Genomic DNA, 27,799 nt, shown 5'->3' with positions numbered 1-27,799 from the left:
GCGCACTTTTCTTAAACAGTCGGCCCTTCGTTTTGTGTTTCTTCTCCTACGGCACAAATAGATACCCTCGTCAACATCCCAAGGTCAACTTGCCACGCCAGGCAAATCACGCTCTGCCTCAAGATGGGTTTGGCTCAGCGCTCTTTCCTGTCCCATCTTCGTCCCACCTTCATTCGCGGTGCTTTACTTATGTCGGTGGGAGAAATGTAGCTCTTTGAGGCGACAACAACACACGCTCGAGATAAGAAGGTCGAAGCAGCGTGCAAACTCCAAAGCAGCTGCGTAACACCGCCGATATCGCAGGTGATCGATTACTTCTATCAACGGCTGCTGCGAGTGTGCAAAGAGTACATTTTTCTCAAACGAGGATCAGATAACCCGCCACATCAGCCTAGTGGCTAAGGCGTTCCGCTGCTGAGCCCTAGGATGCTGGGTGGTGAGTCATGGCCGTGGCGGCCGCATTTCGATGAAGACGAAATGCAAAAACTTCTACTGTGCGATGTCAGTCGCCCGGTAAAACCCAAGGTGGTTGAAAATAATCCGAAGCTTTCCAATATGGCGGCTGTCGAAGCTCACAGGTTTATTTTGCATACTTTCTAGGCCTGGAGGAAGTGCTGAAATTAATGGTAAGTCACAAAAACACTGTGCTAAGTAATAATAATAATAACCAGTTTACAAAACGACAGGAAATACAAGTCTTGACGTCTGTTACGTCCGAATTGATAGTGACGGAGGAAGAAAGGTCGTTCCAGTGATGTGCAGCTTTTAGATCCCATGTATTTTAGTATTTCACACCAAACCGAATGAGAATTAAGCTCTTCTACCTGTAGTCGAATAATCATAGTGCTTGGAGCATCATTGCTCATTGCAAGCGCATACAGTAAGCCCAGGCTCTGATAACAATTCCATAGTTTCTCAGCTGGAAAACAGTCACAAAATGAAAAGGTGAACAATGCCAAGGAAAGGCAAAATATGGACCGCAGTCCGGATTTCCCCCCCTTCTTCATAGTAGACTACCTCTGCCTTTCCGGTACGCCAGTGTTCAAGTGTATCGATATGGCCTATCTAAACAAATGTGACGGGCGAGTAAGTACCCTTTCTTACTACCCTTTTTATGCGAAGCATATTAACGTAGGTTTCGGGCCTTCGCGCGACGCCCGGCGGTGGCCACCATTGACCTTCAAGTGACCTTCAAGTAGGTCACGTGACATGACGTCACGTGATGACGTCACACCGACTGCAGATGGGGCCTCATATCGCGCCGTCGGTCGCCTCCCGGCGGTGGCCACCATTGACCTTGAAGTGAGATCACACGATGTGACGTCACGTGATGACGTCACACAGGCTGCAGATGGGGCCTCATATCGCGCCGTCGGACGTCGCCCGGCGGAGGACTCCACGCTTCGGTACGCGCCGTCGCGCGCGACGCGGCGGCGGCGCCACCATCGCTGCATCACGTGATATGTGACGTCACGCCAGGGATGAGGCGGCGCGCGCCCGCCGTCGCGTCAGTCTCTGTGCCCGCAACCGCGCCAGCGTCTTTGCGCCGGGCGTGTATGCGGTCAAGATGCCTCCAAACGCTAAGGACATGCTTCGCATCCACTGGGCTTAACCTTGATAAGCCTCCAATTTTTTATTACCTTTGGGTTCTGCCGAGTGGAAAAGCTGAACCACCCACAACCCCCGGCATTTCTATGGCACGCTCCGCAGCGGTGGCGCTTTATCTGCGGAGATTCAAGCAGCCATGTACTAAAGAGGGACCCCGCAGGGGCGTCTGATTCATGCAGACGATGGTGAGTTGCGACACCACGGGTACCTGAGCATCCGCAGGGACATCCCCGCAGGGGGATGATGGTGAGCAGTGTGCCACCACGGACCCGAGCACCCGCGCTTAGCCATGCGTGGCATCGCCGTGTCCGGGGAAAAGGGGATCCTGGTGGTCGAGCCAGTGCCGAGCGTTTGGACCCTTAAGGCCCCTCGGCTCAGGCAAAACACCACTTTGGCCCCAGCTTCCTGTAGACGGCACCTCTGGCCTGATCCGACCGGGGGAAATCGGCAGTCGCCTTTTCGTGTTCTCCTCTCCATCTTTCACTTTCCTATCTCTTTCTTACAACTCTCCTGTCTCCTCCTATTTCCCCAGTTTTTTCACTTTTCAAAGGCGGCTAGGGTTAACCTTGTGTGGCCAACTGCCCTGAGTTGCGTAGGCAGGACTTGCTTTCAAGTTCCTGTCGCGTCCCCTTGTTGGACTCCATGGTGGGTGGCTGGCACCATGACCGAAAAAACTAAATGTTTTATGGCTCCCCCTTTTTCCAAACCTGATCGCTCTCTCAAGAGGGGGCGGAACGAAGCAGCAGACTTTTTTCAAAAAAGAAAACAGCATTCACCAAATTTTATGTGATCCACAGCGAAATAGCTGAAAAACAAGCTAGAATTCTATCCCCGTTCCTTGTGTCAAAAAGCTTAACAGATGCCTTGGGCCCTAGCTATAAGGTATCGAAAATGGCCAGTGGAGACTTATTACTAGAACTGCGTGACAATGTCCAGAACTCGAAAATCGCAAACATTGCATCCATTGGAGAAATCCCAGTCTCCATAACAGCACATAGATCCCTGAACAACGTCCGCGGCGTCATCTCTGAAAATGATTTCATGTATCTAACAGAAAAAGAGATGCTGGAAGGTCTCATCGACCAAAATTTCACAGATGTGCACAGAATAAAAATCCGGAAAGACAATAAGGAAATAGATAAAAAGCACCTGGTTCTCACCTTCAACACAAGTACATTACCTGAAACCATCGAAGTCGGATATTTTAAAGTTAATGTCAGGCACTACATTCCAAACCCCCGAAGATGCTTCAATTGCCAGAGGTTTGGCCACGGCTCACAGAGCTGCCGCGGCCGCAAAACGTGCGCAAAATGCGCATCGAAGGACCATGTTTCAGAGAATTGCGACGACACTGCGCTACACTGTGTAAACTGTGAAGGAGAGCACGCTGCCTACTCAAGGTCGTGCCCATCCTGGAAGAAGGAGAAAGAAATCATAACTATAAAAACAAAGGAAAACATCAGCTTTGGAGAAGCACGAAAACGATACGCACAGACGCAGGGCACTTTCTCCTTCAGCGCAAAAATGAACTTCTCCGATGTGGTGCGTGGGCGCGGCACACCACACCGGCCGACGGCACTTGCCCAGCTCACACACAGTGAGTCTGGGGCAGGGCCATCCGCGCCTCTGGCAGAAGCAGTGAAAACTGCTATGCCACCCCCGAAAAAGAGCCCGCCGGCTACGAAGTCGGCAGCTCGCCAGGCTTCCCCCGTTCGGGAGAAGCCCAACCCTCTTCCTGCGGGTTCTCCGCGGAACTCCAGCGCCTCTACTGAGACGATGAACACACTCCCGAGCTCGCCTCTGCTGCAGCGGCGGCGAAGCTCTCTAGAACGAAAAAAAGAAAAATCTCTCATCACAGGTCCCAAACAAGCAGGGACCTAAGTTTTTAGCTCATCCCACAAACCATCATGGCGTTCCTAATCCACTGGAACTGTCGTGGACTACTAACCAACTATAGCGATGTAACAGATCTTTTAAATTCACTGTCGCCTGTGGCATTGTGCCTGCAGGAGACAAACTTGGGGCCTCTGCAAAAACATGTTTTAAAGAAGTACAAAGTACTCAGAAAAGACCGAGAGCAGGCGAGCAGGTTCTCTGGAGGAGTTGCTATTATTGTCAACAGTGGTGTTGCAACATATGAAATTGGACTGCAAACAAAATATGAAGAAGTTGCAGTCACTGTTCTTGATTACAAAACAATAACAATATGCTCTGTATACCTTCCACCACATCTCACTGTAACACTTCATGATTTAGAGGCACTTTTTAAACAGCTACCAGAGCCATATCTGCTAGTAGGAGATTTTAATGCACATTCCTCTTTTTGGGGGATTGATCAAACAGACAGCCGAGGGCGTATTTTAGAAGATTTTATTTTGTGCAATAACGTCTGCCTGCTCAACACAGGGAAACCAACATACTGCTCTCCGAGCTCAGGAAAAATGAGCTGCCTAGATTTATCTTTTACCTCTCCATCTTTTTTTACTGATTTTAAATGGGACGTCCTCGATAACCCTTACGGAAGCGATCACCTTCCTGTATTAATTAGTCTATCATCGTCACCAAAAGTCATCCTGAGCAAACTACGTCGCTGGAAGCTACACTTAGCGGATTGGGCGCTGTTTAAAGACATGGTCACTCTCGAGGACATCTTTTCGGATGACCTTAGTGTCGATGAACTGAATGAAAGGTTCACAACCTGTATTATTACTGCTGCGCACCAATGTATTCCCCAATCCTCAGGAGTCGTACAACATAAACTTAAATTCTGGTACACACAAGAATGTAAGGAGGCAAAAAGAAACAAAACAGAGCCTGGGGGACTTTTCGGAGATACCCAATGCAACAGCATCTCGTAAATTTCAAAAAGGCGAAAGCCAATGCGCGCCGCATCCGCCGTGATGCCGAGAAGACCTCCTGGAAAAACTATGTATCATCTATCAATAGTTCAATTACATCAAAAAAGATGTGGGAACAGGTGCATAAATTAGACGGCAAATTCTCTCCCTTCACAGTACCATTTCTAACAGCCCCTGGAACACAAACAAGTATAGATGAAGAGGCTAACATACTAGGACAACATTTCTCTGACGTTTCAAGCTCTTCACACTACACACAGTCATTCTTAAAACACAAAAACACAACTGAAAAGCAGAAAATTTCAACGACTGGCAGTACAAACGAAACATACAATACATTATTTACAATTCAGGAGATTCAAAACGTACTGTCCTCCGGTAAACAGACAGCACCTGGCCCGGATGATGTACATTATGAAATGCTTGCCCACCTGTCCGAAGCTGCTGTAGGGGCACTTCTGCAATTTTTCAATAAGATGTGGGTGTCCGGAAAGATGCCGGAGGCTTGGAAAAAAGCAGTTATCGTACCGTTCTTAAAACCTGGAAAGCCGCCCACCTCCCCTAATAGTTACAGGCCCATAGCTCTTACAAGTTGTATAGCAAAATCATTTGAAAGTGTGCTCAACGTTAGGCTAATGTTCATTCTTGAATCACGTGAACTCCTTGACATCCACCAGTTGCGGATTTAAAAAAGGATGTTCGACAACTGACCATCTTGTACGCTTAGAAAACACAGTCCGAGAGGCGTTCATACACCAGCAACACTGTCTGGCAGTCTTCTTTGACATGGAGAAGGCGTACGATACCACATGGAGATATGGGATTCTACGCGACTTAGCAGATCTTGGCATCCGGGGTAGGATGTTGAACTGCCTGAAGGATTTCCTGTCAGACCGGTCTTTTCAGGTGCGCTTGGGTGCAACCCTTTCGAAGAGCTTTGTCCAGGAGAATGGGGTACCGCAGGGCTGTATCCTAAGTACTACTCTTTTCGTCGTGAAAATGAATCCTATAGCGAAAATAATTCCCAGCTCCATTATGTATTCCGTGTATGTCGACGACCTTCAGATTGCTTGCACGTCCTCCAGCCTGTCAACGTGTGAGAGGCAGGTACAACTCACATTAAACAAGCTAGCAATCTGGGCCCACAAAAATGGGTTCAAGTTCTCTCCACAGAAAACAGTAGCTGTTGCTTTCTCGCTTAAAAGAGGCTTGCAGATCAATCCGAACTTACACCTAAATGGAGCCACACTACCGGTAAAACAAGAACATAAATTTTTAGGAATAACATTTGATAAAAAACTTACATTTCTGCCGCACATAAACAACTTGAAAGTAAAGGCCTCCCGTGCAATGAATATCCTTAAAGTACTCTCAAGGAAACGCTGGGGATCTGACAGAGCATGCCTCCTTCATATCTACCGTTCTCTAGTGCGCTCATGTCTAGATTATGGTAGTATAGTGTACGGTTCGGCAAGGCCTTCATACCTAAAAAGATTAGATCCAGTTCATAATCTAGGCATCCGCCTTTCTTGTGGAGCATACAGAACGTCTCCGGTAATGAGCCTTCATGTTGAAGCAAATGAGCCGTCACTAGAAGATAGAAGAAAAGCACTTACATGCTCATACATTCTTAGAATTAGGTCGCGAACAAAACACGTGTGTTATTCAATCGTTACAACATGTCCTTCTCGAATAATATTTACAAATAAGCCCCAAGCAACCAGGCCTTTGATAATGCGGTTTGAGGAGATCTGCCGAGAAATTGACTTATCAGAAACATTACCAAATGTTGCAGAACGTTGCGACGCATTTCCCCCTTGGTACAGTTTTCCATCGGTCTGTGATATAAGTCTTACACAGTTCAACAAGAGACAAACTCCACCAGAACACATCATACAAGAGTTCCTTACATTAAAGGAAAAACATGATAGCTACACCGCGTTCTACACAGACGGATCGAAAACTACAGGTTATGTTGGAAGTGCAGTAGTGAAAGGGAACTGGGAAAAAATAGTAAGGCTTCCTCAGTGTGCATCAGTTTTTACAGCCGAGTGTTATGCTGTGTTTCTTGTTACGGAGAAAATAATAAGCAACAGCATCGAAAACAGTATTATCTACACAGACTCCCTCAGTGTACTGAAAGCACTACAGTCCAGAAATGCAGTCATGCCATCAATAGGTAAGGTCTTACATAACATAACAAGGATCGTAACACAAGGGCATAACATAAAATTATGTTGGGTTCCAAGCCATGTTGGAATTGATGGGAATGAGAGAGCGGACGCATGCGCTGCTCAAGCCCACAACAAGGAAATACAGAAAATAAGCATGCCACATAATGATTGCATGAAGCTAGTTCAGAGCAGACTGAGGAACAAATGGCAGAGCACATGGAATAGTCAAATAAATAACAAGCTACACTTAATAAAACCAATATTAGGAGAATTGAAATCATGTACACATCAGGAACGCTTTTTTGAAGTTATTTTATGTCGTTTACGTATTGGACACACGCACCTTACCCACAACTTTCTACTAACAAAACAAGACAAACCTACCTGTGAAAAATGCGGAGGTGAACTCATAGTAACTCATATTTTAATCTCATGCATAGAACTTGAAACACTCAGAAACAAGTTTTTTACCCCGTTTTACAACCAACACATCCCTTTTCATCCGTCATTGATTTTAGGTGAAGAAGCTCTTATTGATAAGTCAACTGTTTTTAATTTTTTAAAAGAAGCCAATGTACTAGAAAAACTCAATTTCTACACTGTGCTTTACAATTTATTGACGCACCTCAGCCACCCTCCCGTCGCGAGAAGACGGCTGAGGTCACTATTACATCGGTTGGGGACCTCGAGATCCTTGCACAGCCAAGGATGGCTGCTGAGGTTGCCAACCCTTTTTAAAGCATTTACCATAAGTCTCTTCTAAAATTTTGTCATATTTTTACTAAGTTGCACGAATTAACTTTTTAGGCCCTTTACACCGCCGTTCATTTAGACTTTTTTATAACATCTATCTAGAATTTTCTATACCCGGAGCTTGGCGCATGATAGCCTTAGTCGCTTATGCGCCGATAAACTCAACTCAACTAAAGAGGAGGCATCGTGAATGTTTCGCGTAAAATATCTGGTGACTATATTGCCACGAACTGACACAAACATCGCAAAGATGAGTGATAACTGAAAAGTAAGAATTTAACAGGGATACTTGGGATATGGGTCTTTGACCCATTTCCCAAGCATTTCACCCTAAAGCAGCCGAGCATAAGGCAGGTAAAAGCTTGTACCCATTGTATCACCGGTGGGTACCCGGCGGCACCGGGGATCTAGCCCCGCCCCTTCCGCATGCGAGGCGGATTCTCAAACGACTAGGTCATCGATGCTTTTTTCCCCTTTTTGTCTATAGGCCACCGCTGCGGTCACCATAATTGAACTATCCTTTTATGTGCCATAATTCTGGATCTTCGCGCTCCGCGCTGGGCACAGGCTAGGTACCCAAACTGGCGGCATCCTAGGGCTTAAAAAGCTGGGATACACATTGTTGGAATCGAACTTAAAAACCTGTGTGCACCATCGCTTGTAGAAAAGAGCCGTATGTTCCGCTTCAGACTCTGCTAACAAATCAGTTAAAAGTTACTATAACCCGCTGAAACCAAGTAAGAAACCTTTAATCAGAAAGTTGTGGATTGTCAAATGAAACTTGATAAAACATATATTTAAAAAAAATACTTTTGTCTGGAACACCTCTTATCAACAACAAGAATTGTGCATTTACGGGATCATAGCGCATCTGTCTACGAGAATCGGTGCGAGCCATTTCAACGGCGAGTACCGGAGCACTGCCGGTCATGTGGTGGTCGGTATCCTCCTCTGCGCGATCCTTTCGTGCTGCATGAGCCTCTTCGCGCTACAGCTGTAATATGCCACTGCAAGCTGAGAATTTGTTTCAGAAGACGCCTCTCGTGCACGCAGGTGACAATGCAGGAAGTGCTCGCACCAGCGGTGCGCCTAGCGCGCGAAGGCTTCCCGGTGGGCGTTGCGAACGCGTCCACCTGGTCCACGTACGAAGCCAAGCTGCGCGGCCTCGTGGGAGGCCGCTTCTTCTTGCCCGTGCCCCGGGCGGGGCAGGTGCTGCACAACGCGCCACTCGCCGACCTTCTTGAGGTGTGGTTTTGGGTATGCATGCGTGAGGCTGCCACATTGTCTGGTCGTAATGATTACGGAACCGCGAAAGATCGTCAGATTTTTCAGATCTAAACCTGAAGGCAGCAGTTTTTTGTGAGTTATCAACATAAAGTACGGTCCTTCCTCTTAAAACAGTTTTTCATTGTCTGTCGGCTGCGGTTGATGGGACGCCTTGTAAAACTCCGCCCAATATTTATTGGTAGTACAGATTGATTGTTTCGATTCTTGTCGCCATGCTGATGTTTCATGGGCAGCAAAAGAGACACTTACTGCCGGGAAAATTCTGTATTAAAACAACTTTTTTCTCAGTCATTCGAATCGAACTCGTGTCGTGATCATTGCAGATTACTTCTTGATTACCGCTTTGAAGTTAATGGTAATGTGGCTAGGCTCGGAGGTTCGCAACAGAAATGAAAGCAGTGACGTCACCATAGTTACTCTAAGAAGAAGCCGGTTGCAGCGATACCTCTTTCATTGTTTGGCCTTTCTTAGCCTATAGCTCCGTTTTCATTGGTACGAGATATATTAGCCACGTAGGCCTACTTCTATTTCTCTTTGGTGTCCCTTTTTAGGGCATAGTTTTTCATTAAGATTTGATAGTTCGGCAGAACACATGGCATTTAGTACAACGCCAGGCACCACAACCATCAAAGAAACAAGGACCCCGTGCATAACCTGCTTTCTGATGCGAGTGACATAAACCCATGGCGGGAAATTCTGCCATGTTAAACAGACGTTCAGGGGACTGTGGACTGGTAATTGCGCTTCGGCAAAATACCAGAATTTTTTAACCGTGAAGAGGTGAATCTGGCTGCAAAAAGTGCAGATCAAAGTCCCAATTTCTTCATTTCTTCGGAACACAAGATTGACACACGGGTGGCGTTGGTCCGGTGACCATACCTCCAGAGCCTAAACTAGAAATAATAAATCTTGCTGTTCTTCGCACCCTGAGAGCTACAGAAAAAATAGGGAATTCCTACCTCTATATGGACAATAATGAAGGAGACAACTAGACTGCTGTTGGGTATATTTTGGATATAAGGCTATGAACTAATTTCTCACGACGAATGTGAGTGCTTTATTGCCTTGCAGAATGCGGGTGATATAGGGTGTGCCTATTCAACGACACGTGCCATTTGTTGATTATTCGTGAAATACAATCCCAAGTAAGCACAGCCGATGCCAGTGTGCACTTTCTTTCCAAGGAGGATCATGTCTATGCAAAGCCGGTTCCTCGTCGCTGCCGGAGTAGAGCCAATGAGCAGACGCTGCACAAGCCATGTTGGACACGAGCTCAATGGACATTGTGCTAAGAAGTCTGTTACTCGGCAAGCTTTCGCATGATCCAAGTGCGGAATTGGTGAAGAAGAAGGTGCATTACGTGATACAGAGGGTGTTTTAGGATAGACGAAGTAAATTTAAAACGTACGCTCTTCAAGGTAAAATTGACCGTGGGCATACATGCCTGTGGGCGTGGCGGAAGATACAAAGCGGGTTCTAAGTGATAATCAGCGGACTAATTGACCAGCATCTGTCAACATTGAAATATCTCGTTCGCAACATAGCTCGTTCGCCTGCTCTGTGCCCGTTGCTCTTTGCTTGCTAGCTAACTACTCAGGGCATTCCAGAATTTCTTCCTGCTGTCGTGTTCCCCGCTCGTTAGTACTTTCCTTCATTCGCTTATTAGACAGTTTTAGCTGAGCGTTTTTACGGCCAGCGGAGAGGAGCGGACGAGCGCAGCCGCCATTCATTGTGCATGCGCACGTCGCTGGGCCGTCCAGCGTTTTTACGGAGCGAAGCTTACGCCCGCTGGGAAGCCCTCTCCAGCGGAGCGATAGGCAGCGCGCGAGCGTGCGGGCGTGTATGGGTATTCAAGATGGCAGCCTCTTTTGTACATCTAAAACGCGACACTTACTCACAGAATCTACCTTTACTCAGTAGTTTCAGCGCATTATTAGCAGGCTTAATTGATATTCTTTTCATTCTAACTCGAATTGTGACCTATAGGTGGAGCAGCAGGGAAGCGACTCTAAGCGACTCTACTCCGCTCGAGAAGACGGGTGATCCGCCCGGCTAAATCTCTTTTCTCGCGCGCCTCTCCGCTGGTATATCCGCTCGCCTGCTCCGCCACGCTGGGCGTAAAAGCGCTCAGCTAAAACTATTATTTCGTTCGTTCACTTAGTCGTTCGATCGTCTGTGATTCACTTGTTCCGCTCGTTCACTTGTTTTTTTCTCTGGCTTTCTCCCTTATGCCTGCTCTAGTGCGCAGTTGTATTGCGATATGCTATGTGCAGCTTTCTTGCCTTAACGCCGACTAAAAAGAGAGAGCTGCCTGTATCCACGTATATATAGTAAATTTTAATTTGATATGGTTTCGGAAACAAGTCTCCTGAGGGAGTCAGATGTGTAGAAAGTGGTAAAAGCCATAACAGGCGAATCATAAGCACGGCATAAACAGGCGACGTGGCACAAAAACAAAATGCAGCACAGAGAAGCTGCGCACGGCGGCGGCATCACGCCAGGTGATATTCTAGAGCATATCGCTGTGGGCGGTTACGCTTTCGATTGTTAAAACATGAGCATAATGTCTTAAAAGAGCTCTTTGATGAACCCTTCATCGTTAGAGGCTTGCTTACCCGCCGGCTTTCCCCACGTTTTCTTCATGCTGGTCCAAGGCATCCGCTCAGACTTAAAGCCCGACATTGCGAACAACTAATTACAACCATCAAAGCAGTCGTGTCGGCAGCTGTACTACCCTGCCCCTTACCTTCGCGGCGTTGTCGCAAGGTGCGAGCAATGAACTCGAATATGAGGTAGGATGTGAAGTTAAAGGACGAAATTATGAAGGAACTGTGTATGCTGCAGCGAAGGACACAATAAGAAGCAACAGGCGGCGTCCTGGAGGCAATATAGATGGCCGAAAACAGTCTAAAGGACCTTCAATGCCCTTAAAGCCGTTTAAAAAAAAGAAAAAGGTACCGCGACCATATGAGGCGCCTTGCTAGACTGGCAGACGGCTGCTTCGAAAAGCAACCCTGTCACGCCGGCCGCCAGAAGTTGGCGTCAGTGTTGGTGGCGCTGAACGCTGCGCTCGAGTGGCACCGCCTAGCCATTGCAAGTTGCATACGCACAAGCGTTCCCCACACTGCTCGTTCATCGTGGGCCATGCAACCTATGCAGCATACCAGGAGCCTGGAAAAGAAGCGGCAATTACAGGCTAAGGCTGGAAAGAGTGGTGACTCGGTTTCACTCCACAGAAACGGATCGAGAACAGAATTGCTCTTCCGTGTACCAGAAATGGGTCCTGATCTATGCGTCGCCGCACTCCGAATCACACATGGAATGGCATAAAACTGACAAATGACAAGCTTGGTTCATATGATGAAAACCAGCAGAAGAATGTCATGACAATATTACTGATTTTTGTTCACTCCGACACTCGCTCGACCACTGTTGGTAGCTAGCCCTTTATAAATCAGGAATCGTACCCAGGAAATATCTTGGAACCGAGATTAACACCGTTTTGACGTAACGCATGAGTAGTTCTGCCAACACACATTGCGTAAGCACCTGGTATGCCTGCGGTGGGCAGCTTACCGTTCTTCAGCGCTGCACAACCTTAGGAAGTCGCCTAAGGTTGTACCATAGTCTGAAGACCAGAGTTTGTAATGGGTTGACTAGAGCTTACGGTTACAAGCACAGGCTTACAAGAAGCCCTGACGGGGCTACTGGAAATGTCGAGTGCTAGAATGTACGCTGTCACTGAGATGTGTAAATACTTCAGTCGCGAGCATCTAGGGCGAGTGATCTATTTAACTTCGAATGACGCAGCGCCTGGGCCGTGACGGCGCGGGCGCCTTCTACGAGGGACCCGTGGCTGAGGCAGTGGCGACAGCCGTGCAGCGCGCTGGCGGTGTGCTCACCTCTGACGACCTTCGCCTGCACCTGGCAACGAGCGGCGATGGGTTGGTGGAGCCGGTCAGCACCACGTACCGGGGTACTCGAGTGCACACCACGCCGCTGCCCAGTCACGGCAGCGTGCTCCTAGAAGCACTCAACATCCTCGAGCGTTTCGAGCTGCGCCAATTGGACAGGGCTGACTATGAGCACCTGATCGTGGAAGCACTGCGGCTGGCGCTCGAGGACGGCCTCGGGTGGGTGGCCCACGGGGGACCCGCCCAGGACGGCAGGATGACCTCCAAAGAACATGCGAGGACCAGGATCGTGGATCCCGTGCGGTGAGGATATGCAAGTTCACGAAACCTGCTTCATCGGCAATTCCCGCAGTGTTTTTGTTTCAGCCTTTGTGCCGATAGAACATGTGGACACTCATAAGTTGCTGCACACCCACTGATGCACATCCTTCGCTTTCTACTGAACGGTAATTAATCGCGAACAAGGTTGTAAAGTGTGCGATTACGTCTTGTTGTTCAGTGAATGGTAAATTAATTACTGAGAGCTCTCAAGTACTAGGTTTCTGTACGATGCGGTGTAAGTTTAGGGATGCGCTTCATGCCTGCCAAAAGAACAGAGCCAAACGATAGTCTTTCGAAAGGTTAAAAAAGGGGAGATGAGATGAGGTCCAATGAGAGGTGGGGGTGTTGTTTGGAGTGGCCTTAATGAGTGCGTATAGTTGTGTGAAATTTTGCCTTTTTTGACTAGTTACGTGTACTGGAAAGGTTGCTTTGATTGCGTGCCTTTCGAAACTCCATGTATTTTGGCACAATGTAGCGAAATTTTTTTGAGCCACAGCGCCGAGGATGATCGAGTTTTCGAAATTCTAAAAACTATTTTGGCTATAACTAACGACGGGATACAAATCTCTAATTGCAACCAGTTGCCAAGCTGCGATAGATAAATAGTTAATTATCGGAATTTAGTTAACGAGCTCACTAAAGATAATTCCCCGGCTTTCCGGGGTTAGCAACAATGGTAATACTATGCCGCGGAAGCAGTATTTTGAACCCAAGAAGCCTATTTCTGAAAATTACTTACTCTTCTCTGGAACACCTCGAATGTTCATAATAGTCTCTTACAATAATCCACACTTGGTTCACAATTAAAAGTATTAAGGGAATAATTACTCATTGGCATCCACCCGAGCGCAGCCATACGGATGCGGGTCCTCCACTCCACCTTGGGGGATTCCCCTAAACATTTGACCAACACAATTCCCACTTCGAGTTATTGATCATTTCGCTCTCGCCCTACCATAAGCTTGCCGTCCTGGTTAGCTCAATTGGTAGAGCGACTGCTCTGGTGAAGCGGTGGTCCTGGGTTCGAACCCCGGACCAGGACGAATTTTTCTTTAACTACGAAGTTTCTGAGAAAGCTGTATAGCTTTCCTTTGTAGCCGTATGGCTGCGCTCGGGTGGATGCCAATGAGTAATTATTCCCTTATTACAAATCTACTCCGCCTTGGGGGATTCCCCTAAACATTTGACCAACACAGTTCCCACTTCGAGTTATTGATCAATTCGCTCTCGCCTTACCATAAGCTTGCCGTCCTGGTTAGCTCAATTGGTAGAGCGACTGCTCCGGTGAAGCGGTGGTCCCGGGTTCGAACCCCGGACCAGGACGAATTTTTCTTTAACTACGAAGTTTCTGAGAAAGCTGTATAGCTTTCCTTTGTAGCCGTATGGCTGCGCTCGGGTGGATGCCAATGAGTAATTATTCCCTTATTACAAATCTACTTCACCTTGGGGGATTCCCCTAAACATTTGAGCAATTAAATGTAATGTCCAGGAAAGTTGAACTTGCCAATTGCAGCTGTCTATTGTTCGAAAAGAACGATGCTTGTATAGCAATTTCATCGACGGCGGACTTTCACACACCCAGCAGACCCGTCATTACCGAAATGAAAGCGCCCTATTCATTACCGCGCGGATATTTTTGGTGCGGAAGCACTCATACGATCGTCAGAGCCGAGCAAATATCCTTCCTGTGCGTCTTTCATCTTGCCTGTAGCTCTTGCATCTTGGCTGTGCTTCTTGCTTGTGCATTGCTCTTTGCCATACCAAATGTGACACCAAGAGGCAAGAATTTTTCCCGGGCCACTCCGAAATTTCACCTCGGCTGATTCGGACCGGATTCGATGTCCAACCATAACTGACCGTGCGTGACACGAAGGCGACCTCCACAGTTCGAGATTTGCGCCATCACGTTACTATGATGTCGCTTGAGTAGTCACCGTTTACGTCACTGCACGTCACACGTCGGCTCAGGCGGAGTTAAACCCAGGATAATTTTATTGCTTCTCCACAAGATACATCTATCCGGAACATTTGTTTCATAGCCGCTGTCGTAGCAGGGAACTAGTGGGTGTGAACCTGTTTCATTTTTTCGCAGCGAGACTTCATGTTTACGAAGCCGTTCACTGATAGACAGGATGGTTTGGAAAATTTATGCCTTTCCGCACGTTAACGAAACTACATATACCACCCCACCCCACACGTTTCACAAGCGGGTTTGCCTTCTTCATCTGATCAATTTGGATTAAAGAGTCATATTTGTGAGATAGCGATACGAATTTCCAAAGTCTCCAAAAAACTGTAGGAACCATGTTGGTCACAGCTACAGTATTAAATTTACGTATGTGTACTACTTCGCGCATGTAAGGCATAGCCTCCGGTATCACTTCATTTCTGCGTTTTCACCGCGCGCGCTGATTTTTTTGCTGTTCACAGTGTTCAGAGAAGCCTAGGCATCAGCCCCTAGAATGGGAGAAAAGCCGATCAACTGCAGCTTCAAAACCTGTTTGTCAAAGCTTTCCGCCGTCTTGTGGTTGGCTTTCGTAGCCGCAGTCCTACTATCTATGCGGTGGGTGGGAACCTTTTCCATTCCGCAGCTACAATTGCTGTTCGCGAAATGGGAGTACACAAATCTAGCGAATTTTATGAGAGGCAAGCATCGCACACTAAAATTTCAAAAGCGCTGGGTTTAAACATGTTTTATTTAAGGGTTTTCATGACACGCGCTTCTTGTCATTACACACAGAGCCCGGGACGTCAGAGGAATGCGGCTACCGACAGCTCCGGAGCAGTCCCATACGGTTTTTCTGGTGACAGCCGACGGCAGCGGCAACGCTTGCGCCTTTATTAACAGCAACTTTTTTGGCTTTGGATGCGCTGTTGTCGAAAATCATGGATTTGCAATCCACGTAAGTCGTACATGCACCCCCTCCCCCCCCCCCCCCCCCCTTACCCCACCATCGTTTTCCTGGAAGCGACTTTGCTCCTGTGCTGCTGCACTCGCGTTTAGCTAACGCGGGTTAATTTTGGCCGCTTGAGGTTCTTTAGCATGCATAAAAAACCAAGTCGGTAAGCATTTGCACCGTTCTAAATGGTGCCGCCGCAGCCGGGATCAAACCTGCGGCCTCATTCTTGCCAGCGAAATGTATCACCGCTGAAGAATCAGATCAGGTGACGAGCGGATTCTGTCGGTGTACCGATTCAGAAAACTACAACTGGTGGCGTCATCCGATACCGGAGAGATAGGGACACTAGTATTCTTCTGCATCAAACAAACAATGTGGAGATAGCTGGTTATTATTCTCGTTTCTAACATTCCAACAGATTGAGAACAGAAGTGATCGTTAGTGCCTGACATGACGCTCAATGAGAGCGCATCCTGCATGGCTAACGTAACAATCTTTTCGTGTGCGACGACGGACGGCAGCGTTCGTGCTCTGGACCGCTTGCAGCTAAACTTGAGTCCATTGTCCAGTGAGTGGACATGCTTCACCAGAGGTGTCATGTATGCTGACTTCCTGCTACACGTGCAGAAAATTATAATATTTTCGGGTACAGTCTTGCGCTGATAATTTACTTGCGCAGAGCAAGAGACAGTGCCGCGTACGCGTGCCCGTGCCGGCTTCGGGCAACAACGGACCTGTCCGCTCCTAGTCAAGTCCCTGCAACTGACATTCGCAGTAAAAGAACAAATGGTGATGCTACCGGTTCCGTCCTTCATGGTCTATAGTAATTCGCGTTGCGCTATTAGAAACGTGTTTTACAGTGCAGAGCTGATGGAATGGAGGAGATGGAGAAGACACATCCCTACTGTATACGTCTGCTTTTTAGTCCCGTTGTTTGCAAAGTGAGGTGGGCACTCCGTTGCGACAATAAAGTCCCATTTTACACATTCTTTACTTTTCTTTTATGCAGAGTCACCTCTCTTACTGTATTGGGGGAACACTTTTATGACTTATCTGGAAGCTCTAATCTGACTGCAAAAGCGTGCATTACGTATTTTCAGCGAGCACTCATTCCAGTAGATATCTGTTTAGCTCTGTCCATGTGCTGCTAATAAATGCATTTTATGAATTGAAGATAGCTCAGATAAATCATAGAATCAGGGTGAGGAATGAACCACTACCAATTACTTTTTTCAGTTTCCGTCATGAAATACAAGAGCTGCAATTAACTATAATTTTAACCTACCTTCGTCTCATAATCTCCATGGGAAAAGGCTCATGAAATTTAACGGAGCACTTGTTTGGAATTATTTGCCAGTTCATAAAAGCTAGTCCTTAACTTTAGCTCAGCTATAAAAAAAGTACTTTTTGATGTATAAAAGAAAATTGCAACTGTATACTCATTCTGTTGCTTAAGTTACATCTGTTATGAATCAGTTGTGTATTGTATTCTTTCATTTCCACGCCTGCTGCGTTTGTGCTTGTACCCTTTGTTAACCATAAACCCAGAACTATTTAATGTATTTGGTTCCAGCAATTCTTTTGCATTTTGCAATATATGGCGTTTTCTTCGTTTGCTGTTTTGACGTCATGCTACTTTTATGCTGCAGCAGTCGTCTTGCTCTTCTGCTGTGTGCTGTTTTATCGCGTGCGTTTTGTGACGGTAAGAAAATTAAGAGTTTTATGGGTCACGTCACACCGATGTTGGCATGCCAGAGATCAGTGTTTTGGATTTTTTCGTCCAGCTGGCTTTACTAATTGTGCACTCCGTACACGGGTCTTTCTTCCTTTCATCTCCTGTTGTGGCGTGGCCACGGTAATCGAGGCCACGCGAACTCATGTTTGTAGGAGAACGCCTTCGCTGACCCACCGCAGCAGCTAGGTTTGATCGATTATTTGAATAATCACTATATCTTATACAGCAGAGTGACGATGGTAATTAGAGGATCTCTTTTAGAGCGCAGCTCTTTGGCGTCCGTTCCTGGGTTTCGCGTCGTCGTCGGCGTTCTCGTCGGCGTCGGCCTCGTAACCAGCTCCGCCCCCCTTCCATCCGCAGCTGGGGTTGACTCACTATCGGCGTCAGCGGCATCAGTCAGTCGCTGCTATCTCTTCCCTCCTCCCTTTATCGTGTTGTCCGCTTGCTGCGCGCGCTGCTGCCCCCATCGTTTGCCGCTGGGTGTACACGCCGCCCCCCTCCCCCCTCTTCCTGCGAGTCTCCGGTTGTCAAAGTGCCGGCTCGAACTTAATTCCTTTCTTCGCTCCTCCTCCAATGCAACCCCTGTGCGGTGGCAACCAGAGAGCCAGATCGGTGGCGGCGGATCTGTATATGTGCACCGCCCGAGCCGAAATTGCCGCTGCCGTTCGCCCTGTGCGGTGGCAATCAGAGAGCCAGATCGCTGGCGGCGGATCTGTATATGTGCACCGCCCGAGCCGAAATTGCCGCTGCCGTTCGCCACTGCGAAATTATCTGCTAGTTCTTTCTGAGCCATGAGCGAGACGACCGATGGAAGTCCTCCGTCTGCTAAAAAAAAACTTCTGTGATAGCGCATACATGTGTTGCTCGATTTCTTTGCCTTAATCTATCGAAAAGGTGAAACAGCTTATTTGCTGCGCTCAAATTTCGCATTAGGAAGTAACGTAATCGTCGGTAATTTTTTTCCTATGTTGTGCACTGAAAATTACGCGCATCGGTTTACAGTATCCTCGTGAACTTGAAATCTTCTTTTTCGAGCGGCCCTTTTAGAAGCACCGAGTGTCATGCTGGTCGACAAGCTTCTTTGAGAATATTCAGAGAGCAGTGTAACGCCTGTGAATATATTGGTGCTTTTCTCGCCCTCTCGCAAGCGCCAGGCTGTGCGGCTTGCATTTCCGTGTGAACAGAACGGTAGCACGCTGCTTCCTGGTCATCTGGAGGGCCATAACATGCAGCTTTCTTCCCGGAACTGCCGAGTTATGTTTTCCATGGTGTACCGCAGTGCCGCGGCCGAGGCTTCAACGCCCTTGAAGGCCATCCAAACTGCGCGGGCCCTTGCAAGAAGCCATACCACACTCTTATGCCCGTGCTGGTTACGGACGCTGCGAGCGGCGACTGGTTGGCCGCCCTAGGCACAATGGGCGGTTATACGCAACCCCAGGTGGACCTGCAAATATTCCTGGCAATGGCCGAACGGGGACTCGACCCACAAGCAGCACTCGACGCTCCCAGGCTCTACATCGGCGCCGGCAGAACCCTGCGAGTGGAGTGAGTGCGCAACATGTAGACGCGCACTGAGAGGGGCACCAGGCCAGTCGGCGTCACAGCTACGATTTGGAGCACGTTTCTTTCGGAACTGTTCAGAAAAACCACTGATTACATTTACTTTTACTGGCAGCGAGAGGAATGGTCAGGCTCATAATCACCTACAGTACACCGGATACGAATATACCACGGTTCACTATGCGCAGGAAATTGCTCTCTTTTCTACGAGTTCCCAAAAACTTGGAAGCACTACAGGGATCCTTTTCCTTTCTCTTGACCTACAAGTCCTTAGCTCCTGGGCTCGTCCCGAATCGCACTCCTTCGGGAAGTAAACTATGATGACCATGTATTTTTTTGTTGGAGGTGTAGCTGACAAACAGACGTCACGTCGGTGGTTGCATTTACTCAGTGCCGTGGGCAACTTCACTTTAATGAGGAAACTTTTGAAGGAGGTGAGTCATGCGTTCTAATTTGGCGAAGTACTTACGATGTCAGGCTATAGGTTTCTTTTCTAATGGTGGCTACAGTTGAAATCGATGTAAGGGGTCACTGCTCCTCGTCGGCGCGCCCCTCTATTTTTCTCGTGTCGAACCCCAGACTTGACACGTCCTTAGAGTGCCATCCCTTCTGCGCACACTTGGTTGCCCCACACGCTGTGTATAGTTTGGTTTGAAGTAGTCTAAAATCTGTTTTTAGGGTTTATAATACAGTTAACTGCATCCACTAATGCTAAAACAATTTTTACACATCGGAATCACAATCAGCTGCAGCTACTCCCGGCCTGTCTCACTGGCTAAAAGTGTCTTAAAGAAACAGTCACAAAAGTCAAGGGCCGCCGCGGTGGCTCAGCGGTTATGGTGCTCGGCTGCTGACCCGAAAGACGCGGGTTCGATCCCGGCCGCGACGGCTAGAATTTCTTTGGAGGAGAAATTCTAGAGGCCCGTGTACTGTGCGATGTCAGTGCACGTTAAAGAACCCCAGGTGGTCGAAATTTCCGCAGCCCTCCACTACGGCGTCTCTCATAGCTTTAGTCGCTTTGGGACGTTAAACCCCATAAAACCTAAAACCAAACAAAATTCAAGGGACAAGAGAAGAAGTGTTCACGCCACAACGATCTCCTTCTCTTGTCCCTTGTCTTTTGTGACTGTTTTTTTTTTCAATTTACAATGTACGAAGTGACACGCATTTCAACCCTTCTACAAGTGTTTCTTTGGAAGGTTTCGGCAACAGCTTTGCTAAAGTTCTTTTGAGAGAAGTGCTGTGCAAACTAGATAAACCTTTTCAGGTCTTAAAATTGGCTGAGACTGAAGTCTCGAACCTACAAATATATAACAGCGTTGTTTTTTTTTACCTTTAAGGTCAGCGAAGTGACTCAACGGGCGTAGTATAAAATCTATCCGAAAGGGCTCAACAGATAGTTTCATTGGGGGGTACTTTCACCCTTTACCGTTCAGCAGATTGATGCTATTTGCCCCAAATATTTGCTTCGAACAGTATTTGTTATTTATACCGTGGTATTTATTATAGACACCGTCGTTCTTCCTTTTTACAGCGAGAACACAACATCGCTATAATCAGTGTGGCAGCGCTAAAAACTGTCACGCTGTCAGCGGCTCAGTTATACCCACTCTACAGGAAGACAGAAGCGATGTTTTGTTTGTACGGTTTTTAAAACTCTCCCCCGTGAAATGCCGCGGCGCGAGCTATGGAGCTTCTATATCGCAGTGCCTAATTTTCTTCTATCGTTTTGATGAATTATTTGAACGGGATGTCAAGTGTTACAACGAAATAAGATCGCAGCAGCACGTGGCCTTCTGAACTGCGTCAAACAACATGGCTGCGTAGACCACGCGAACTTAACAAGCGCTCAAAAATGGCATTCGCAGGCCTTCCGTCGCCGCGGCTGCCTTCTCATCTCCTTCAAAACTAAGATCCATGCCAGTTGAACGAAATAATCGCGGTGCCATTCTAACATCGCTGTTTCCCAATATCACGGCTTGATATACTGCGCTCACGCTCTGCAGTGACCCGTTACATCTCGAGGAAGGATTCCCGGAGGACGTGGCACCCAATCTCGCACTGAGGGGCCACCGCCTTGAATGGTGTCGTGTGCGGCGCTTGGACCCCGTCCCCAGAAGCATTGCCCACATCGTCACCCGAGGCTCCTGGTGGGACAGCACCGCCAAGGTGAGGTCGAAGGGAGGGAGGTAGACTAATTGCTTGCCTTCCTGAGAGATAGAGAGAGAGAGGGCAGTATTGGTTTTCGTAAAAAAAAGACGCAGCTTACCTGCTGTTAGTTTAAACAGGACCTTCTGTCTGGCTGAGCCACAATATTTCCAATACTTCAAAATGTCGTGTATCTGAATGGACCTTGCAGAGCAACACTACACACACGTGAAGGAAAGGACACAACAAATCGATAGCTCAACTCATACCGTAGCCATTCAATCCCTTTTGAATATCACACACCGTTATCGAAAGAACACTTACACGTACCGTCTTTGCCAACTAGCCAGGAAGCGGGAGTTTGTTTTTTATCCGTGTAGTGGAGGACTTCTGGCGCCCCTTAAAGGCTAAATCTTTTATGAGGTAAGAACCATTTTTCTGATCTTTCGAGACCTTTAGGTCCTTGGGGGGCGGGGGGGGGGGGGGGTGCTTCATTGTCACACCTTGCGTCAGGGTATAACTTGGCAGTCTTGGAGCGAAAGCGCTGCAAAGTCCGCTATCACCAGCAATGAATTAAGGGGGGGGGGGGGGGGGGGGGGCTAAGGTGGCAGCAGCCCAGGGCCTCACCTGCAATAGCAGGAGAAGGGGGGCCAATTATTCTAACCTGCTTGGTATATGGAACCACGAGCAATAGAGCTTCGAGCGACACGTATGAAGAGAGAAAACTATAACGAGGAGACGGGCCCCCATATAATATATCGTCGTTTAGCCGAATCAGTTGTGGAGAGCTTGTCGAGCTGCAAAAACAGGAATCCTCCGCCACCCCAGCGGGTCCCCTTCCTTACAAAGCGATGTGCGTTTGCTTGCGGATTGCGGAAGGGTTTTCGTGGTTTCCTATCAATCCCCCCGTCCAGTGGTGTCGGAAGATATAGTGTGTTTTAGAATCCTGACGTCGGCATAGCACCCGCTTTTACAGAGCGGCTAGGCAGGACTCCCGCCTCAGCGCCAAGCATTCCGCTGGAGCTGCTTTTTTTATCCGCTCAAAATCATGTAATGCTTAAAACCACAAAAACCAAAACTACAATGCGGTGCTCGATGCGAAAAATACTTGCATTGCGCCCTTTGCATGGCGTACACATGTAATGATAGTCAAAGCTTTAGCGTCACAGCAGGGTAGGCAAAACGACATTATAATGCGCAGCGGCGTTTGAAGCGGCGTCTACTTGTGCGAGTATCGTATACAGACAGTTGAAATAAACGTGCGCTGTATAGAATCCTTCTCTCAGCTACACGGGTGGATTATTCGAGTTCTAATTTCGCGCAGATATGGCATTTGGTTGTCATAACTGTTTTATCGGTTTTCTTTTCTTTAGCTTTGCCCAGTTGAAAAAATGCCGACAATTACGATACTTCCTACAGCAAAATTTGAGCGCAGCTCATTAGCTGTTTTAGCTTTTCGATAGATTTAGGCAAGGAATTCGAGCAAGACATGTATCTACAATTACAGTGAACTTGCTTTTTTTTCACACATATTCCTTCTTCAAGAAACACTCCACTAACAGTTCTTGATTGTTGTGAAGGAAGCTTTGTGGTCGGAGAAATAGATGGATATATGCTAGACTTACTGCACCAATGCCTGGCTCTCAAAGACGAGGTCTATGCAAGTATTTCGTGATTTTGTCACAGCCGTGGGAGGCGTTACGAGCGAGAGCAACGGGATGTTCCCCTGCATAAGTGGTAAAATTTCCTGTTTGTCTTTATATCTACATTAAAGTCCCCATCCTTCCCGCCACCCTGGCAGGTGGCAATTAATGGTTGATCGCAAGAGTTCGCTCACCGTTGTCAGTGCTAACGCATGCAGCCCACATATCTTTATCATCACCCCACGTGCCCATAAGCGGGATTCAGGCGTCCACTGACCCAGGGAGGCAGCTATGCACACTTCCTCCTTCCTCCTTTCTCATACGGCGCAGTTCAGGTGTCCACCGAGATATGTGAGACAGATACTGCGCCATTTCCTTTCCTCAAAAACTATCTTATTTACTTCCTTTTTTTTAAGGTGATCGGAGTGTAAAACCTCGACGCCAACGCTAATGAACACAATGAACACCGACGGCCTGAGGCTTCAGCGCCGCGTTTCTGGCACAACGTTGTCAGTGCCAACGCGTGCAGCGCACACCTGTCACTACCGCAACGCAGCTTAAAGCCCGATTGAGGTGTGCACTGCTCCAAGAGGGCTGTTATGCGCCTTCCCTCTGCTTTCCAAGCTCCCGCTACATTGGTTTCGCAGCTTAAAGCACGACTAGTGTGTGTACTGCTCGTCACGAGGGACAATGGCGACGGTGACGCCGCGAAACGCAGAAACGGGTGCCAAAGAGCTGCGCTCTAAAACAAGTCAGGCTGTGCTAGCTTCTTGGAAATCCCACAGTTTCACTTAGCGCTCCGGCGGCTACTAAGAAAGCGAAACACTCGTTTGTGGGTTTATGTTTAGGTTTATAGGCTTAAACGTCGCATATCAAGCCCGGCTATGCGGGACGCCGTAGTGGAAGGCTCTGGATAATTTCGACCACCTCGAGTTCTTTAATTAATTTTAATTGAAATGGCGCTGTAATTGTGTCAGATATCTCGGTGGATACCCGAACCACGCCTCATATCGCATAGTACACGGGCCTCTAGCATTTCGCCGCCGGCGAAATGCGACCGCCGCGGCTGGGTCAATTTATTTTGTTGGGTCTTTTTTCTTGGGATTGGTTTCGTAGAGACAAGTGAAAAATTTTATGTTTTGAGGAAATACAAGGTTCAGTAACTGCCTCCCTTGCAGGTGTAAAACTCAACCGCGTCTTGAGGGTAGGGAGGAAGGTGTGAATGAAAAGAGGAAAGAGGCGATGTTGTGGAGGGCTCGGGAATAATTTCGATCGCCTGGGATCTTTAACGAGCTTTGACATTGCACAGCACACGGGCGCTTTTTTACATTTCGCCGCCACCAAAACGCGGCCGCCGTGTGACTGCGTTTGAACCCGGGTACTCTGCTCAGCAGCCGAGCACGCTAACCACTGAGCCAGGGCATAAATTCTGCTATTCAAATGCGCCTCACGAGGGCAGTAGTGAAAGTTGATCGTGTAATTAAAGTAATTTTAATAACTTTTAATATTCTAACGTAATATACTAACGTGTGATTCTATTTCGTAGTCGCTGCCGGAGTACTCAGCTCAACTGTAGGAAGCTAGCTCAGCCTGCTTTTCTTTAATTCGTTAGCATTAAAGAAAAGCATTAAAACAGTGCTGCGAACGAAAACCCATCGGTCGGCTTGTGTACGGCGGCCCTGAAAGAGGAGAGGAGGCGGCGCGAGCTACCATGCAGCCCCGCAAGTTGACGGTCGGCCCACGAGGCTCTCCTGGCGTTCGGGACTCGGCCACGGACGGACACGTGTGGCGCGTTCCAAGAGTCGCGTTGTGTTTTGAGCGCTGTAAAACTACTGCTGATGCGTTATGCTGCATGAATCTCATTGACCGCACTGCGCTCTTTTAAATTTAGTGCAATTGAAACGAAACATGGCATATATTCCACTAGTGCAGCAGGGGGCGGGGGGGGGGGGGGGGTGATCAGTAAAAGGAGAGGTGCCTACATGCGGATTAGCCATGGGCCCCCATTTTTGTTAATCCGGCCCTGGCTAGCACCGAAGAATGACACCTCCATCCACGATATCAAGAAGCTGTTGCACGTTCCGATCGCCCAGGGAATGCTGTCTTGGGACTTCCAGGAATATACGGCACAAAAGCCTCTGAAACGAGCTTATAGCTACTATTCCGACCGAAAGATATCAGAAATCCTGAATTTTATTTAATAGAATGCATGACTCTAACAGAAAGACGGGCATTTTTCAAAACCTTGTTACTGAATGCCCTATATAAAGTTGCTTACTACTGTAATTGGCTGAAGCAATAAAATCGTACTGATTGTATTAACAGGTGGAGGTTTGCACAATTAATGAAGTCTACTGATGCTGAGGTCCTTGTGTCCACTCGTCGGTCTCAATAGATTTCGGTCTGGTTTGGTTTTGGAGGAGTTTAACGTCCCAAAGCGACTCAGGCTACGGGGGACGCCGTAGTGAAGGGCTCCGTAAATTTCGACCACCTGGGGTTCTTTAACGTGCACTGACATCGCACAGTACACGGGCCTCTAGAATTTCGCCTCCAAAGAAATTCGACCGCCGCGGCCGGGATCGAACCCGCGTCTTTCGGGTCAGCAGCCGGGCACCACAACTACTGAGCCACCCCGGCGGCGCTCACTATATTTAATTACATCAGCTAGTACTTGACAGGTGAGCAACTGCAACCAAAGCAGTTCCGGCGCATTTGCTTTGGGCAATGTTCCGAGCATAAATTTGCACCCGCCGCGAAATATGAGGGAAAGCCTCCATTTTGTGTGCATTTGCAGACTGACGGCAAACAATCGGCCCCAGTCCTTTGGTTCGGCTGTGACCCCCGGTGTGACGGCATCGCAGCAGCGGCAACACCTTATGATCTACCCTGACATCAGGGCTGTGCATTCACGCAGAGTATCGCTCCCAGCTGCTCACTACGCGGTACAAGCGTACTCAGCGAGAGATCCCGGCCACAGCGCCAGATCAAGCCAACGCTGCTGCCTCGTCCCCATCGTTTAGGAGCGCAGTGACGTGAAAAAAGAGTGAATTAGTTTCGATTTCTGAATGTTTTAGGATGTCTAAACTGCACTGAAATCCATTAAAAATTAATACGAAACTGCTGTCACTTTATTGCTGCTTCATTTGCAGGCATGGTCGTCGAAACTGAATCTAGATGCGCTTCGAGAGATGGTATTGAAAGCAGGCAGTTTTTCACCATACCTTCAGTATCCATGTGGAGTAAGTACGACGGCTTGGCATGGAAAAATATGTCGGAAAATGCTGTGCTTGTAAAAATGTCACCAAAATTACTGGTCATTTTCTCGGTGACTTGACGTATCATATTTATCGATAGGTGCCCTTGAGGATTTCTTCCTCGCTTTTTAACATTAGAGAGTTTTAGTATAGCGTTAGCGTGATAGCGGACCTAAGGGAAATTACGTTAGCGTGCCGCAAGCAACTTATCCCCACAGACAGTTTTAGTGTAGCGTTTTGAACGCTAACCGCCATCTGCTTGACATGGATGCCAACGGTCCTTTTAAAATGGTCGACATTGCCGCTAACTTGCCAGAGTGTAATATTTCCGAGTTTTTTAAACGCATTATTAGTGCAGCGTTCATTTTCGTTTGCAAAATGGCCTCGAAATTGAAATAAAATGAAATAAAAACGTAAAACAGTGGCGCCATCTAGTAAAGGCAATGTTAACTACAAGCCGTTGGAGCAAGAATATTTGCCATCACATGACGTCTAATGTTCAAAAAACTTGTGTAAATTTAATATAAACTTTCTTTACATAATTTAAGTCCATAAAACACCACGAAAAACCTCCAAATATATTTTTGTCTCGTTCCAGACGTTTTTGCTAGGTTTCTGCTGCGTTTCGGGCCGTTGCAGACGGTAGTAGTGCAGCTTGAGGTTCCATTAGGCTTGCGCGCTCCAGAATCGAGAGCGTATCTCAAAAACTGGGCTGAATTGCAGCTTAGACTTTATCGTCGAAGCAAGGTAAGTCATAACGAAAAGCAAAAACACCAGTAGTTGCCGGTAAACGTGCCGACCGGAATCGCAAGAGCTGCTGAATCGGCTGAAGCGGGCGGCTGTCGCTTGAAAGGACGCCGCCATGTTTCCACGCTAAAGGCGCAAAAGCCGCAACTGCCGCAACGCTAAATTCTGAAAATTGCGTGCGTACGCTAACGCTATATCCCCGTTACCGTTCTGCGCATGCGCACTCTGGACCCGCTATTCCGCTATGCACGCAATTACGCAAAGCCCGCAATACTAAAACTCTCTAGTGTTTACTTTGCGGCATTCGGGGAGTTTTCCTTCAAACTTTCACTCACACTTGCTACTAACGCTCGGAAACGATATCAGGGCCCGTATTATAACTTTCGGTTGTTTCTGAAAGCGCCATTTTCGGAGACGTCTGATCGACCGAAACAACGAAATTGGATGAAGCGGTTCGGAAACAGTGAGAAGTGTCAAATAACTGGGCGGTTGCGTCTCGCAGATCGCGTACTATCTTATAGCGGATGCTCAGGGGCCTGAAGAAAAACACCGAACTCGACGGTGTGCTCCGAAGCGGAGCTTCCCTCTTCGGAATGTGTTTGTATACACTTTTAGCATATGGTGTACCCTGCTACCGTTACCAGAGTACCGAGAACTCAAGCGCCGTCAGTGCGCATGCGCAGACCACCTTGAGGGCGCCTGGTGACGCTAGGTACCCGGCAGCTGTGCTGCCGCATCGGGACCAATCATCGCGTGCGCACTGGTGGTGGGCGCGGGCTCCCGCTACTCCAGTCACGGTAACGGTAGCACGGTACATGGTATGCTAAAGGTGTCCAATGTTACTACGTTTTTCAGCTCCTCAGCTGGCTGCAAAATCGAGCGCAGGGCTTTCGTTTC

General features: G+C 47.9%; 1 protein-coding gene and 2 non-coding genes across 4 annotated transcripts in view; all 3 read left to right on the top strand.

Annotated features, from left to right (window-relative positions):
- Nucleotides 1–26,001, top strand: part of LOC149354985 (uncharacterized) — a 41,329-nt gene extending 15,328 nt beyond the window's left edge. Inside the window, exons 4-9 of one of the 2 annotated variants that reach the window (XM_089577569.1) lie at nt 8,447–8,638; nt 12,491–12,897; nt 15,656–15,818; nt 18,830–19,095; nt 21,117–21,279; nt 25,696–26,001. In XM_089577569.1, coding sequence (XP_089433695.1) covers nt 8,447–8,638; nt 12,491–12,897; nt 15,656–15,818; nt 18,830–19,095; nt 21,117–21,279; nt 25,696–25,791 — 1,287 coding nt within the window. In that variant the 3' untranslated portion in view covers nt 25,792–26,001. The remainder of the gene's footprint in view (nt 1–8,446; nt 8,639–12,490; nt 12,898–15,655; nt 15,819–18,829; nt 19,096–21,116; nt 21,280–25,695) is intronic. The other variant, XM_089577570.1, reaches the window with a different exon arrangement.
- Nucleotides 13,884–13,957, top strand: TRNAT-GGU (transfer RNA threonine (anticodon GGU)). Its single transcript has one exon. It is a non-coding gene; the product is annotated as a tRNA-Thr (tRNA).
- On the top strand, nt 14,165–14,238 carry TRNAT-GGU (transfer RNA threonine (anticodon GGU)). The gene has a single exon. It is a non-coding gene; the product is annotated as a tRNA-Thr (tRNA).
- Nucleotides 26,002–27,799: the final 1,798 nt, after the last annotated feature.

The sequence above is a fragment of the Amblyomma mixtum genome, chromosome 3 (genome assembly GCF_055824585.1).
Source record: "Amblyomma mixtum isolate Tamu chromosome 3, ASM5582458v1, whole genome shotgun sequence".
Lineage (NCBI taxonomy): Eukaryota > Metazoa > Arthropoda > Arachnida > Ixodida > Ixodidae > Amblyomma > Amblyomma mixtum.
This window is presented reverse-complemented; position numbering and strand designations above follow the sequence as displayed.